Source organism: Gracilinanus agilis, chromosome 4 (genome assembly GCF_016433145.1).
Source record: "Gracilinanus agilis isolate LMUSP501 chromosome 4, AgileGrace, whole genome shotgun sequence".
Lineage (NCBI taxonomy): Eukaryota > Metazoa > Chordata > Mammalia > Didelphimorphia > Didelphidae > Gracilinanus > Gracilinanus agilis.
This window is the reverse complement of record NC_058133.1, coordinates 521,072,088-521,088,399: the sequence shown is the minus strand read 5'-3', so window position 1 is coordinate 521,088,399 and position 16,312 is coordinate 521,072,088. Positions and strand designations below refer to the sequence as shown.

The following is a 16,312-nucleotide window of genomic DNA, read 5'->3' as shown; positions in this document are numbered from 1 at the left end:
CGTACCCCACCCTGGGCACAGGGCCGGCCCCTTCCAGAGGGATTAGAGGCCAGAAGGCGGCAGAATTATCACCCCCAGCCCATTCCCAGACGCAGCCTCCGGAGCAGCCCAGGACGGTGGCCTTCACTAACACCCCGGCCTCCCCGTGCTGGCCTCCTCCCCGCAGGCTCCATTTCACACACACACACACACACACACACACACACACACACACACACACACACACACACACACACACACACCCACGAGGGCACCCCGCAGCTGGGACCCCCTGGTTCTACTGCAGTCTGCCTGTCCACCTCTCCGTGGGGCCGAGGGGGCNTCTCTCTCTCTCACACACACACACACACACACACACACACACACTCCATTTCTCTCTCTCTCTCTCTCTCTCTCTCTCTCACACACACACACACACACACACACACACACACACACACACACACACACACACACACACGACAAATGCCCACTCCTGGCTGGGCACAAAGCGGCACGTCCACGAGGGCACCCCGCAGCTGGGACCCCCTGGTTCTACTGCAGTCTGCCTGTCCACCTCTCCGTGGGGCCGAGGGGGCTGTGGGTGGGGGGCGAGCGGGCAGCAAAGCACGAAGCCTGGGCGGGGGTCTTAGCAAGCACTTTACACACATGATCCTGTCCTCACAACAACCCTGTGAGGTAGGCTCGGGCCGGAGCAGGCCTGTTCCATGATTGATGGCCCGTCCGGCTGGGGGTGCAGCATCTGCAGAGAACGTCCTTCGTGTCCCTCCCCCCCTCAAATGTCCACCATGTCCAGCAGCGTGGAGAGATGGCGCTCGCAGGCGAGCTCCTCCTCTTTGGTCCTTTCGATCAGGCTTTCCAAGCGCCTCAGCTTCTCGGTCAGAGACGCGTCCATCTCTGGGGACGCCGGCGGCTGCTCGGCGCTCTCCTCGTCCTTTGAAGGCGAAAGGAGGAAAGGCGGGCTCAGAGCCAGCTCCGGACGGTCCTGGGGAGGCTCATCCTTCCCACCGGCGGCCAGAGGCCCAGCAGAGAGCACGGCTGAGGACACGCGTCCAGAGGGCCCAGCGGGAAAGCGAGGTGGGGAGGCCAGGCCCTCTCGGGGAGTGATGGACACAGTCTGAGCATCCTAATGACTACGGCCAAGGAGGAGATCCAGGACGCTCCGTCCTCCGAGGCAGTCAGGACCCCGCAGAGGCACCCCAGGGCCCGAGAACAAGCACACCCTGACACGGGACACTGAGGACACAGGGTGGTGTCTCATGGCAAACCCCTGCCCGTCCCAACGCCTCTGAACCAGACCCCGGGAGGACCCACTTTACCTGGGGGCCGGAAGGCACTGCCGCCGCCATCCGTAGCACGGGCTGAAGGGTCTGGGGTGTCGCTACCAGCGCCTGGGGGAGGTAGAGGGGGAGGGAGCTGGCATCTGCCCCCGGCTCCAGGTCCCCGGCCAGCCACCGGCGCAGCCGATCTTCAAATCTAGGGGAGGCGGGAGACAACACGAGCAGATCCTCAGAGGGCCCGCCCTCATGCCCTCCCCAGGCATCCCCAAGAAAAGCTGGGGCACAACGGGGGGGCCCCTCTTCCAGGCCCTCATCAGAAGCCTCTGGGAGCCTCCAGAGACACTGCATCTGGTTCCAAGGGGCCCAGGCTGAGAGGGCCACAGCACCCACTACAGAACAAGGCAGTGTCAGCTTTTGAACTCGAGGTCTCACCCTGGCCTTCTTTCTGCCCCAGCAGGAGGCCCCTGGGCATGCTCTCAAGGCCACAGGGATGAGCCACTGGAAGGGAATTAGGCCCAGACTGTCCCGCCACCCCATGGGCTGCCCCCATTCATGTCGCCCCCTGGAAGAAAAGTGACCAGTAACAGACAAGCTGAAAACCGAGTTGTGGGCCCCGGGTCAGCTCCCCCATGTCTCTCCCTCTCTGTCTCCGTCTCTGTGTCTCTGCCCCCCGCCTCCTCCCGCCAATGTCCTTTTCTGTCTGTCTCTCTATGGGCTCCAAGGGGAAGGACTGGGGAGGACCATTTGGGCTGGAGGGGAGCAGACAGGGCCAGTGTCAGGGCCAGGGGAAGCAGCAGCTCTGGGGTCAGGGCCGTCCCCAGGTGCCCACCCTGGCAGCTCGAAGCCCAGCCCTGGGGCCAGTCCCCACCTCTTGCTCTCCTCTTTCTCCAGTTGAAGGCTGGCGGACAGGCGCTCTGGGAGCAGCTCCTCGGCCGAGGCCGTGTGGGCGAGCTCCTCGGCATCGGGCACGCGGCCCACCCGCCCGTTCTCTGGGCCCCTGGGCCCGCGGAGGGGGACCTGGAGCCACGGAGGGGAGAAGCCCTTGGCAGGCGATCGAGAAGATTTCATGCCCAAACTGTCAGAAGAAAATGGGAAGGGTTAGAGGTAGCGAAGGGTCAGGGATGAGTTCAGTTGCTGGGCAGCCCTCGGGGGCTGCCATCACCCTGACAACCCAAGCTAGAACCATGAGCCCGTCTGGGGCACGGCCTGAGCTGGGCAGGAGGTGCACTTCTCTGGAAACATGCCAAGAGAATGTCTTTCAAAGGCTCTTGACCTACTAAGACCACTGAGGCCAGCAGGGGAAATCTCCATGCACAGAATGCTGCCCTGGAGTCAGAAAGAGCCAAGCTCCAATCCAGACTCGGCCCCCTCCATGCTGGGCTGCTCTGAAGATAGCTGGGTCTTCTCAGGCTGGGGTCACTCCAACCGGGGGGGGGTTTGGGAAGCAGCAGCTAACACAAGGACCCAGGAATGGAACCTGGAACATCCACTGGGAGAAATGACAAAGGCCTGGGGGAGGGGGTTGACCAAGCCCAGGGAGGAGGCTGTAAGGGGCCTTCTATGGAGGCGGAGGGATCTGCGTGGGACTCGAGGGGGTCTGTAGAGCTGGGCAGAGGAGCCAAGGCTGAAGCACAACTGGCAGATGGGTGTCGGGCCAGCCAGGGAGAGCGAGGAGGCATCAGGAAGGGTTTGACGGCTCCAGCCCAGACAAGGCAAGTCTGGAAACTGGCCCTGCCCACCAGCCCACCCGTCTGCTCCCTTCAGGGCGTCAAAGGCCAAAGGACTGGAGGGAAGTGGGCGCACCTCGCCCTCAGGTAAGAGATAGAGGAGAAAGGGGTGGCACGTGGGCACCACAGGAATTCCAGGGAGCTCAGTGCCACGGGAGGGCAGAGAAGGCAGCGGGAGGAAGAGGGCACAGCCTTCGGCCTCCAGGGCCCCACGGGATGAACATGCGTGTCCACCCCTGTAGGCCCCAGGACTGGACCCAACTCACCGTCCCTGACCGTGCCTCGGGGCCCCCTTCTGGGTCTGCAGCCTGGCCTGTTCCCACGAGCTGGGGACGTTGTAGTTTTTTAAGTGGCTTTTGAAAAAGTAAACGCAGATCTGGCCGTCGTCACTCAGAGCCTCTGGGGATACAAAGATGGGGAGGGGGGAGTGGACACGTCCTTCCCTGAAGATCACTGCTCCCGGGGATGCCCATGGCCCACCCCTCGCCAGGAAGCACCCTAAGCCCCTTGGGAAAAGGTGGCATCTCTCCGGCATCTGGGCCGCTCACTACCTGACGTGACGGGTAGTCTGGGCGGCTTCCAGTCCCTCAGCTTGTGGTTAATGCAGAGAGCGAGGATGTCATCCCAGGGAATGTCGTCCACGGAGGGGCCCGTCTCACCCAGGGCCCAGAGCTCTTTGTTCCTCCACCTGGCGTAGGTCCGGCTCAGAAGGTTCTCCACCTGCGACTGAAGGATGGGCTGAGTCTGGCGACAGCTTGGGATCTGGGAAACGTACTGGGAGATCATGGTGCACACGGGACGCCAGGGAGCTGAAAAGGCCCGAGACGTCCAGTTAGAACCACCCACACGCACGCACGCACAAAGCAGGCAGCACGAGGAGCCCATGCCGGGCCAGGGCCAGTCCTCTGTAGAGGCCCCCCAGTGGGTCCAAATGCTTGTGGAGGGACCTCGGAGAGCCCCGTTAGCCGCTGGGGCCTGGGCTGGAGGTAAGTCTGGGGGGCCCCATCCACACGATAGCTAAGGGGCGGCAGGAATTAGCCGCAGCAATTCCCAACAGCCCCCTGTGAGGTCACAGAAAGCCCCAGATGTGCATCAGGCCCGGGAAGGCCACGGCACCTCAACTCTGGCTGCTGGTCCGTGGGGCACCCAGTGAACTCAGGCCCATGCTAAGGCCCCTGTCACAGGGCTAGAGGACATCAGAGTCTGGAAGACCCCACGCCGCCCCCCGACTGCCCACATAAGGAAGCTGAGGCCCAGACCATGCCACAGTCACAGGCTTAAAGGGCTCAGGAATTTGGCTGCTTTTTCCTTCTTCTGGTCCAGGGAGAGGGAGAATGCAAAGCAAAGCTTTCTCATGAGGGCTTCCCGCCATAGGTCTCCAGACCAGGTTTGTCTGGCTGCCCAAGAGGCTGAGCACATCCCAGAGGGTGCCTGGGTACCTCTGTGAAAGGTCACAGACTGAGAGTACCTCAAGCCTTGATCCAAGCAGCGGATGCTGGAGCCTGAGGATGTGGCTTTGGGTCTCACCTCTGAACAGGCCACAATGGCTGCGTGGCCCTGGGCCAGTCACTTTGTTCCCAAAGGCTCCTGAAGGGCAGATTGATCTGCCCTGGAGGAGTCCGTTTTGCCCCTAGAAGACTCCCACAGTCCTGGTTCACACAGAGAAATCATCCAAGCAGGCGCCTCTTGCCCTCTTACACATGCTTGGTGCCCTCCACCCTTTTCTATCTGGCCCGTCGTTGGCAAAGGCCACCAGACCTGGGCGCCTAAATCTTAGCTGTGGCCTTCACTCCCCGCACCAAAGCCTAAGGGTCCAGCGTCCTCTGAGCCGGTGAACGGGCAAGGCCATGGGGCTACCTACCGCCCTGGGGGGGAAGGTCCATGTGGGGCAGCTGGAAGGAGAGCACGGCCTTCTTGAGCCAGGCCAGGTGGTCAGGGGCATTCCACTGGAGGTGAGGCAGCACCTTGTTGCCGCCAGGCTCGGCAAACTCGGTGATGGGCCAGGACAGGTGGCAGAGGTGCTCGGAGGAGGCCACCCCTGCCAGGAACTGCAGGACACTGTTGAAGAGCTCGATGATGGCGCTGGGCTCCTGCGAGGGCAGGCCAGCCACACGCCGCTCCTTACGGTCATAGAAGAAGCGGTCACTGAACTCACGGCTCACGCCGTCCTCGATGTACTGCGGCAGAGTCTGGCAGCAGAGCTCCAGGCTGCTGGGGCTGTGAGAGACCAGCCACTTCACAGCCTGGGACACCTGTGGGCAAACACGGGTGGCAGGTGAGGCACGTGCGCTCCGAGCCCATGAGCTCCCCGGGAGGCCCCCGACAGGCCAGGGACAACTGCAAAGGGGCAGCAAGAATACTGTCCGGTTTGTTCAAGGGAGACTATCGACAGGCCTCCACCCCCTGCGTGCCTATGCCCACCATCTGTCAGAAGAGCTCAAGCATCTTGGTCAAAGAGGGAGGCGAGATGCCTGCTCTTGGGCAGCCAGAACACAAGTTAGCTCTATCAAATTTAAAACAAGCTATTCTGTCTGCTCCTGCTCTAGGCATCCCAGATTATAACAAACCATTTACTTTATATGTACATGAACGTAGAGGAGTAGCTTCAGGTGTTTTAACCCAAACTTTGGGACCATACCAGCGTCCAATTGCTTATTATTCAGCTCAGCTAAACCCTATAGCTGCAGGTGCACCACCATGCCTTAGAGGTGTAGCTGCCACAGCTCTGTTAGTGACAAAAACTGTTGATCTAGTATTGGGATGCCCATTAACAATTATGTGCCCACATATGAAGTGGAAGCATTACTGCTAAGACATAGAACACAGGCATTTTCTGATCAGAGAATTACAAGATATGAAATAACCTTGCTAAATAATGAAAATATTACTTTAAAACGTTGTACAACCCTTAACCCAGCCACCTTGCTTCCAGATTTACCAGTTTCAGAAGAACCTTTACATAATTGTGAAACACTAGTGTCCATGGCTGAAAAGCCTCGAGACAACCTCCTGGACACTCCTTTAGAGAATCCTGATCTAGTTTTATTTACTGATGGTTCTTTTATGAGGGATGGCATACGCTACACTGGAGCTGCTATAGTCACAGAATTTAACACTGTATGGTCAGCTTCGCTGCCCTCAAATCTAAGTGCTCAAGCCGCAGAACTCATAGCTGTAAAACATGCATGTATAATTGCCAAAGATAAAAAGGCTACAATTTATACGGATTCTCGATATGCATTTGGAATATGTCATGCAGTGGGTATGTTATGGCTCCAGAGAGGATTTTTAACCTCAGCTGGAAAATCTATAGCTAATGCAAAAACTATTAATGAAGTTCTTTCTGCTCTCCAACTACCCAAAGCCCTAGCTGTAGTTCATTGCTCTGCCCATACAGGTGGCACTGACCCTGTCTCTAAGGGAAATAATCGGGCAGATATTGCTGCAAAGCTAGCAGCAATAGAGGGGCCTGAATTAATTTTAACATTAACAACCACTGATGACTTAAATTTCTCACTTTCCTATGATGAGAAGGAAGTAACAAAATGGAAGCAGAAATTTAAAGCCAAACAGATAAATGGAGTATGGGTGTCCTCTGAAGGAAAACCCCTGCTCCCTAGACACTTTTATCGCCAAATTTGCCAATCTATTCGTAAAAATGGTCATTTTGGTACCCAGGGCATCGTGGACTCTGAGTACCCAGGGCATCGTGGACTCTGTTAAGAGAGTATGGATAGCTCCTGGCATAACCTCATATGGCCTCTAAAGTGTGTGCAGCTTGCCCTACTTGCCAAGCATATAACCAACACGCCTTTCGTGGCAAGGCTTTTGGTGGGCGTCCATTGGCTTACACACCTTTTGAGTACCTACAAATTGATTTCATAACAATGCCAAAGGCTGGACAATATAAATTCTGTCTGGTCATAGTAGATCAACTGACCAGGTGGCCGGAAGCATTTCCTACTGCCCGAGCCACGTCAGCCTTTGTTGCCAAGGTGCTTTTAAAAGAAATCATTCCTCGTTTTGGTCTGCCTACACGTATTGACTCGGACAGAGGGAGTCACTTTACTGATTCAGTTTTATCTGAAATATATTCATGCCTGGGGATAACTCCAAAATTCCATGTACCATATCATCCCCAGAGCTCAGGCCAAGTTGAACGGATGAACAGAGAACTTAAAACCATGATAGGCAAATTATGTACTGAGACACATCTAAAATAGCCTGAAATTTCTCCCTCTAGCTCTATTTTATCTTAGAAGCAGACCTAGGGGAGATCTACACATCTCACCATATGAGATGCTTTTTGGACATCCTCCTATACAGGCTAAACCTTTTTCTCCTGCATATACATCACTATTAGGAGGAGATACTTCTATTGCTTCCTATATACAGGAATTGCAACACAGACTGCGTGAACTCCATGAATCTGGAACTGCAGTACAAGCAGGACCAATAGACTTTTCACTTCACGACCTGAATCCAGGAGACAAAATATATATAAAGAACTTCCAGCGCACTGGGGCAACCCAGCCTTCATGGGATGGCCCGTTTGAAATTTTAATAACCACCCCAACAGCTATAAAGATCGGAGAAAAGGACTCTTGGATTCATTGCTCACATGTAAAGAGGGCATCTTCTATTGAACCTGATTGACTGTTTCCTGTTACCTGCATTGGAGATAACAGTTCATAAACTCATGGATGCTAATTTGGAATCATTGGTTTGTCTTGATTCTTTCCCTGATTTATTTTAATTTTCTTATTGATTTCCTAATATCTTTTAATAGAATAATTGATATTTTTTTGTCTTTTTCTCATTTCTTGTACTTGAGTACATATAATCACTTAATTTTTTTCATTATTTTTTGCAATGCTATAATTTTAATATATATATATAATTGCTGTAATATTACTGCTTACTCACAAGGTTTAGACTCCAAGAACTTGCCATGTATTGTTAAATGTTATGGGACTGTGATTAATGCTTCTGTCTAATTCCAGGAGAAGGGAACACATGAGCCATTAATGGTGCTAAGGAAAGCACAAGGTCATGAAGACCGACCGACAAATCCAATGGGATTGCTGAGAACATCTGCACAGTGCCAAGGAGCACAAGGTTAAAGATCATACATATACAGGTGGGATTGAGGTACTCCCACGCCAACACTGAGGACTTGAACTCAGTGTAAGAATCGAAGCTGCGACGCTTAACATATGTTAAGACGTAGGACTCTCCGAACTACACTGCCAGTCAGGTACCGCAGGTTGGCTATTATCTGGCTCACCCATATATTCCTGAGAGTAAAGGGAATGACAGACGCTTCCCTTGCATTTAAATCTGGTCCTTTTTTCTCTCTTATAGAATGGCAACTTCCTGTAGTCTTAGCTGCAAATGGGTAAGTGCAGTATTACTGCATTGTATCCTACAGACTAGTAGGATGGAAATTATAATTGATTAGACCCTAATACAAGGGCCTGTTATAAATTTATTTTGCTTCCTTCAAAAAATTTTTTATGTACATAACTTTTGATATTTTGATTTTGATTTTAATGTCTTTCTTTTTCAAAAGCTTCAATTTTCTTCTATTTGATTTTTATATTTTTTTTCTTTTTTTTTTTCTTTTGAATTGACTCATACAACCCCATGACTCAAATATATATATTGAGCTGATCTGGGTATTTCCTTCTAAATACCCACGTCAGGGGGGATTGTATTTTTATAAAATCCAAGATTAATCGTATTTTTATTAAATCCAAGATTTAATTTTTGGTTTTGTTTGAGAAAAATTCTCAGGGAAAGAAAACTTGCTGATTCCTTAATCCAGAGAATGAACTGTTTGCAGAGAGATGCCTGAAGAACCTACGTTTAATCAAGAGATCCAGAATGAACTTTGGGTTGCAATTGATTGAACTGATGGGGTTTGTTGCATCAAGTGATCCAGAATGAACTTTGGGTACTAATGAATGGACTGATGGGTTTTGAACAGCTACTTTAATTGTACATGATATGCCGATTGGGGACTGCCCCCAATTGGTTTCTTGTCAACGCGCTTAGCAAAACACTGGTTTTGCTTTCTCTCTTTTCCATTTCCCTCTTATCTCTAACTATTGTAGTTAGAAGGACCTTTGTGGTAGAAGATGGTTGTGTAACATGATCACTTGGGGTGACTAGGCACCCAATGATCATCAGGGGGGATTGTGTAAATAGAATTAGCTCGAGCCCATTAATAGTCAAAATTCTATTCAACCTAGGCGTGCTAATGATGTCACTCCCACCTCCCTTAGTGGGGAGGGGAGACGAGTTACCCCCACGTGACAATAAGTAACAAATCAAGAATAAGGGGCAGTCCAAATCAATGTAGAAACTGCCATTTGTCCATTTGAATTAGAGGTGGACCACAGGAAGTGATGAAAGACACTATCTCTTTAAGTAAGTTAGTGAACTTCCTGTGGGGGCAGTTGTCATCTCGAACTGGAAGAAGAAGCATCTCCTGAGACCACAGAACGCTTACGCTCTATATTGTCACGTGGGTAAGTTAGGCTGACTTCCTTGGCCTAGCTGGGCCAATTCTAAACTCTGCCTATCTGGCTGTTGGGCCTTGTGGCTTACAGCTTCATTTATTAAGCTTTGTAACCTTCCTCTCTCTCCGTCCAGGCCTTTGGCCTGGACTAGCCTCTCCCTTTTCTCTTTATTCCTACTTTTACCTACGGATTGTAAATAAACTCTTCAACCCGATGCTGACTTGGGTCTGATTTAATTACGGAATCAACCTAAATTGTTGATTCCTGGCGGCCACATATTTTTAATATATATCTATAAATACCTAAAAATTCCTTCTTACAACCCCCAGAATGTCTCCCCTGCATGGAACCAGAGGATCCCCAGTGAGTACCCCAAGACTACTCTCCTGGTCTTGGCAAAGAGCAGCTGAGAAGCACCCCCACCTGAGGGCAGACCCGGGGCCACATGATGGCAAGGGGCCCTTCCTGAATGAGCTCCAGCTGGGGCTGAAATCTGGAAGGATAAAAGAGCTTTAAACCCATCACCCCCAAAACGTCATCTTACCCTGTGGGTGCCTTGGAGATCACTGACTGAGGCTGGGATGCCCATGACGACATAATCTGAAATCAGCTGGGAGGAAACCAAGTCTGGGAGCATCAGACCTTCAGAGAAGTAGATGAACAAAGGAGACGATGCTGAGGCATGTTCCCTGGCACCCCGTCCCTGCTCGGGCCTCTTTCCCAATGGGCCCTTGCAGCCTTGGCTTCGAGGACATCACTAAGGCCAACCCTTTGTGGCCCCGACAGTGGAGAGAGGGTGGCCCAAAGCCAGAGAGCACCTCGGCTAATGCCCACAACTTACAAGGAGAGAAGGGGGACCCGTCTGCACTAACGCCTACTGAAGAGCCCCAGCAGGCTGCACAATGACTTGGGAAACCATACACTGGCATAATTCATTCTCTTCTATTCCTCCTGTCAAATGCTTCCTCCCAGGATACTTCGGTGTGGGCAGGGCTGCCCAAGCCCCACATCTGGCCCCTCTGACTAGGTATCTCCTCCCCAGAGCGGCTGTAGGGGTCCCACTGAGACCAAGCATAGAAAGGGGTTTGGCAGGGGGTGTTCTCCCTTGCCAGGAAGTTCTCCTCACAGAGTCCGGTGGCCACAGCCACATTATGGGCAGATTCCTTTGGGGAAAGGGTTGGGCTACGTGGCCACCAGGGTCTCCTGGGCCTTTGGGGAAGGAATCCAGGGATTCTGCAGGGGAAGGGGAAGGGAGAGAGAGCAGTCTGGCCACAGACAGACCAAGTGTGGGATAGCCTGGGGCAGGAAAGAGAATGGTCTGGATAGTCTTTGACCCAGAGATCACGTTGCTGGGCATATGTCACGCAGAAGTCAAAGACCACCACCATCGCCATCCCTTTCAGCTGGTGTTAACTGATCCCCATCACCTCTGAGATCAATCAGAAATGGGCCTGTAGCTCTCAGAGCCTCTCAGAGCCTGGTGGCACCTGCCTTCTGCTGACTCTCCGACTGATGCTGCCTACAGCTGTCTGCACACTGGCTATCCTGGGCCTTTGGATTGGGAGCTCCCCGAGGGCAGGGGCTTCCCTTTCCTTTTCTTCGTACCCCGAGGCTGGCCTGGCCCAGTGCCTGGCACATAAAAGGCTCATCCTCAGTGGCTGCAGACAGCACAAATGCAGAGCCATGTAGCGACCCCAGGAAAGATGGGAACCCCAAGCTCCCATAGGCCTCAGTTAATTTAGTGGGCAGTGTAACTGTCCCCTCTTCTCCTCCTTTCTTACTCCAGGCTGCAAGGAAAGACCCCTCTGGGGGAGGTGGGGAGAAGGATTTCTAAGGGAGCAAAGGGGATACAAAGAGCGCCTCCTCCTTTTAGAAAAACAGCAGTGCTGGGAAGGAACCAGGTCAGGGCATGAAACAAGGCTGGAACAGCAGCTGGACTCTAACACAAATGCCCAGTCACCTCAGGACCGGCCAGAGCTCCCCACCCTGCACCCGGGCCCCATGGCACCAACCTTCCTCCACTTCGGCCTCGGCAGCCCCTTCCTCACTGGGTACAAGAACTGCCAGGGGCACCAGGGGGTGAAAGGGCTTTGCCTGCAGGAGCTGTTTGAGCTGTAGCAAGGCTGTGAGCCAGTATGTGTCGTCCTCATCCTCCTCGGCACCCTTTCCAGGTGGGGGGAGCAGGAAGAGGAGGCCGCTGGTGCCCAGAAGGTCCTTCTGTGTCTCGGTGGCGTCAAGGGCCGAGTCGCTGAGCAGGCCATGAGCCACCTTAGCAAGCACAACAATAGCAGAACCGGATTAGGGACTGTGCACCCCCCCCGGCAGGAGACTCCACCAAAATAGCTCACATGCTGCCCGGCACTGAAGGGGGCGATGGTTTCCCGAGGGGGGTTCTGGCCTGGCTCCCCAGCTCACACCTTTCCATAATAATGAGTGCTGGCACCTCGATCACGCCATAAAGTCTGCAGTGGACCTCACAAGGGCCTGCCTCATCCTCTCCCTGGGAGGAAGGGGCTATTATCATCTCCATTTCACAGATGAGGAAACTGAGGCAAGGCCAGGCAAAGTGACTGCTTGGGGTCCCACAGGGAGCATGAAGCATCTGAGGCTGGGTCTGAGCTCCCAACCTAGCCACTGTTGACCCCCCTCCCCACACCCCGCCCTCTGCCCCAGACACTCACCAAAGGCTACATTTCTGGACCCACCCTGGTCTGGCCAGCCTCGTCACTGGCAGGCTGACCACCAGCTAAGCACAGCCCTTGTGGCCACCCCTTCCTCCAGCACCACAGGCTTCCTTCCTGGTGACGAGTCCATCCCCACACTTCAGGGATGGCCCAGCTCAGCCCAGAGTCTTCTGTGTCTTGTGTCTTTCTTTCTTTTTTTTAAACCCTTATTTTCCATTTTGAAATCAATACTCTGTATTGGTTCTAAGGCAGAAGAGCAGTAAGGGCTAGGCAATGGAGTTAGGTGACTAGCCCAGGGTCACACAGCTAGGAAGTGTCTGAGGCCTGATTTGAACCCAGGACCTCCCGTCTCTGGGCCTGGCTCTCCATCCAGCTGCCCGCACCGTGAGGGTACTTTCTACAGAGGGCCTCCGAGGGTGGCACAGGCCAGCACACGCCTTCCTCATGCACGGTGGGCAATGCTTAGGGCACCTTTCTACAGAGGGCCTCCGAAGGCGGCGCGGCCCTGGGGTATCCGCCATAAGCATGGGCCAGGCAAGGGAGGGCATGTCACACTAGGCACTGCCAGCAGATCTGGCCCCTTCCAATTCCCGACCTATGGTGGCTTGGCTACCAGCACGCACCTTCACGCACACGTTGACCCAAACCGGCCGATTCCCTTTGGTGCCGCAGGCATTCAACAAGGTGAGCGTCTGAATCCCGTCTGAAACCTGCTGGGCCGTGTTCTGTAAATCTTCGCTTCCCATGAACTTGACTTTTAGCCAGCTTGCTAGAATCCTACGAGGATCAATGAGAGAAACAAAGAGCCGAAGGTGAGGAGGAGGAAGAGGCCGCTGCCAAACGGGCACCAGAGAAGCCCCTGGCCCAGCCTGGCCTCCACACACTGACTGCCCAATAGGAACAGCAATCTGGCTTTTCCGTTCTGGATTCAAACCTGCAAACTGGCAAACCTGCAGAAACCCTTCCTGGAGGAGGGCAGCTTCAGAGCAAATGCCCAGCCAGGGAGAGGCCTGGGGCGCCTGAAGGCCAAGCAGAGATTCCAGAGCCGAGCACCCTGGTGGCTCTCTGGAGCCTGAGCTCTGAGCAGGCCTGGCAAGGTCCCCCCCCACCTCCCCTTGGCAGCAGGACTCACCTGCTGGAATAGCCCAAGGCAGGCTCCTCGCTGTCGGGCAGCACCACCAGCAACTTCCAGAACACCTGCTCCCTGTGTCCAGGGTAATGCTCAGCAATGAGGGCCGGCAGGTCCAGAGGAGTCCACACGGCCTCACTGGAAAGGAGACCCTGAGTCACACACGAATCTCACAGTCATCCTCGCCCACCTCATAATGACCCTTTTACCCTGAACAAACCTGAGTAATTGTTGGTAGAAATACTGAACCTTCATTTGGTGGATGGTCTTGTGTCTCATCCACCGTAACCTAAGGAAGAACAAACGAGAAGCCTCAGGCTCGGTGTGCTTGGACGGGATTTGCCAGCCGGGCACGAGACTTGGCCATGGCCCAGGTAGTGCCCGCAGGCAGAGCTCACTGTAACTGGCAGAGGAAGAAGAAACCAGGGAGAGGGGCCTGGAGAGAGCTCCCTCCTGCCACTGTCCCCAGTGGCGGTGATCTTGGGGCTTTTCCTCTTCCCTCTCTCGGAGAAGGCAGGAGCTCACAGCTTGGACAAGTCAGCCATGTGGGGTCAGCCCTGGAGGCTTCCCTCAAATGCCAGCCGATTGAAAATGTGAAAATAACCGGGTCTGCCCAAGCTCTCTCCTCTCTGGAGCCTCTGATATCCTGGGAGGGGCACTTCTCTTTACCAAGGCAGCGAGTTCTATTTACGGAACATTCAGTGTCTTGTGGCGGGAAGAGAGCTCTCACCAGGGAATACATTTTTACTCTCAATTATCTGAAACTTTTATTCTCCAATTATTTCAATATAGGAATAAAGAAAGCGAAATCGCCAGAAATAAAGCGAGAAGCAAACCTTCTAAAATTCTTTCCTGTGATTTCTCTGATCCTCTTCCCTCCTCTACCCCCTGGAAAATCCAATTCACTTAACTCCAAAATGTCCTGGCCCAAGTTCTTGTGTGCTGACCATTTCAAGTAAAATCCATGACCCCCATTCCCTGGCCCTAAGAGCTTCGTGTGATGATTGGCAAAGATCCGGAGGCTGGAACCACGAGCCGGGATTTCCTTATTCTTCCTACCTCTTTATGTCCAAGACAACTTGGGAAAAGTTTTTAAAAGGATGAGAAAAAGCCGAAAGATGAACAGATAATTGAAAATCTATATGTGTGCCTATATATGTAAAATAGAAATATATCCTGGGTGAAAGAGGAGACTGAGCACACTCTTCCCCAATGATCTCAGTCGGGGAACTAGCCAGAAGACAGGGAGGAGACCCACCCCCACCCCACCGCACCTCCCTCCTGGACTGATTGCTGGAAGATAAAAAAGCCTTGGGTCCAACAGAAGAAAACCCCGTCCTTCTAGCTCTTCTCCACCGAGGAGGTTGTTGCCTGTTTTCAGCCCACACTCAAATCACTGATCCAAGAAACCCAACTCTACTCAACAACGTTTTGATCAAGAACCACAAGAAAACCCAAGACTTGCCCAGGGGACTGACGGCCCAGCACGCGGGCCCTGTGAAAGGGAGCTCTCCTAGCTGCTGCAGTCTCTTCACACAAGAGGGGCTCTGGCACCCACCACTCTACTGCGCCGAGTCCACCAAGCCACACTGGAAAGCCTAAGTGGGAGAAGGATGCCTCGTAGGCACGACACCTCAGCGGGCTGGCTGGTCCATCGGGACAGCCGCCTTCGGTGATGGATCGCCCGAGGAAATCTATGCAGTGTTTTCCACAACCCAGCCCGTCTTCCTGAACCAAAACCCTGTCTTGAAATGAAGACTCTTTCAGTGATCCAAGCTAGCCCCAAATCACGGAAATCAGCCAATCAGTTAGCACTGATCACAAGCCCACCACGCCACAGGTCCACAGTGCTGGTGCTGGGCACAGAGACAAAGGCAGCAGGACGCTGGCAGTCAGAAACTGAGATTCTACCAGGAAAGACACTGAGCACCAATGAGGGAACACAAAGGAAATGGGGGATGATTTCTCGAGGAAGGCATGAGGAGCAGGGAAAGGGTCAGGAAAGGTCTGGAGTAGCAGGGAACAACAACAGACAAAACCTGGAGGGGGCGCTGGAGCGCAAGCGTGGGAAGGAAGGCAAAGGGCAATAGGAGCTAAGGCTCAGTGACCATGATGGAGGAAATACAGGCAGCTGAAAGAGAGGAGGGCGAGCTGGTGATGTGCCGAGAGGGAAGGAGAGCAGGTAGAGCAGCCCATGCTGCCCTGGGCACTCTGGGTAGCGTCCCTGTGGAAGACAGCTGGGCAAAACTGGATGAGGAAAGCCCAGGCCAGTAGGTTTGCCCTCGATCCACATCGTCAGAGGGAACGACCCATGAAGACGAGATGGGGATGTGGAAATACAAAAGGAAGCCTGCGCTTGCGCTCTCTTCTTCCTGATTTGGGGTGTTCGCTTCTCGCTCAATCTGATTTCCCTAATTAGAGCATCAAACCTTTTGTTGAATCCCTCAACATCCAACCCTGCCTTCCACATGCATCGCCTACAAGGCACCTAAAGGCACCGATGCGTTTTGTTTTAAAACTCAAGAAGCCACACAGTTGGATGGGGGAGGAGAGAGCCCCCATCACTAAAAGAACGGCTGCTCAAAGGGCAGTCTAGAGTGTGAATGCCAGAAAGGACTCTTCAGGGCAGCTGGGGGAAGAGCCCCAGAGAACACATTCCCCTGCTCTTACCTGGTGCAAGAGACCCCCAGTTTGCCTGCGTGCCCCAGATTCAGGACTCCCTTGGCCAAGTTCTCTTTAGCAATCGGACACTCGGCACTAGGGGATAAGGCCTGCAGTCTGTTGCTCAGATCCACACAACAGGGAGCTGCAGGGAATGCTCTCATCTGTCTCTTCAGTTTTTTCCGGGCAGCGACAGCGTCCCTCCACCTTAAAAACAAACACACCCATGTCTGGTCCCAGGTTGGCAAGTCTGGAAAAAAGGAATCGGAGCACATTATGCCCGCTCAACAGAGGCTGAGAAAGCAGG

The 16,312-nt window shown here is 53.6% G+C and overlaps 1 protein-coding gene across 1 annotated transcript in view; it reads right to left on the bottom strand.

Annotated features, from left to right (window-relative positions):
* Positions 1–626: 626 nt before the first annotated feature.
* Positions 627–16,312, bottom strand: part of LOC123246930 (minichromosome maintenance complex component 3 associated protein) — a 47,757-nt gene continuing 32,071 nt past the window's right edge. Inside the window, exons 15-26 of the mRNA XM_044675703.1 lie at positions 16,015–16,212; positions 13,565–13,633; positions 13,348–13,482; positions 12,839–12,992; positions 11,544–11,799; positions 10,076–10,173; positions 4,869–5,259; positions 3,559–3,816; positions 3,274–3,406; positions 2,149–2,355; positions 1,320–1,476; positions 627–934 (exon numbers count right to left, since the gene is read on the bottom strand). Of these exons, the coding sequence (XP_044531638.1) occupies positions 776–934; positions 1,320–1,476; positions 2,149–2,355; positions 3,274–3,406; positions 3,559–3,816; positions 4,869–5,259; positions 10,076–10,173; positions 11,544–11,799; positions 12,839–12,992; positions 13,348–13,482; positions 13,565–13,633; positions 16,015–16,212 (2,215 nt within the window). The 3' untranslated portion in view covers positions 627–775. The remainder of the gene's footprint in view (positions 935–1,319; positions 1,477–2,148; positions 2,356–3,273; positions 3,407–3,558; positions 3,817–4,868; positions 5,260–10,075; positions 10,174–11,543; positions 11,800–12,838; positions 12,993–13,347; positions 13,483–13,564; positions 13,634–16,014; positions 16,213–16,312) is intronic.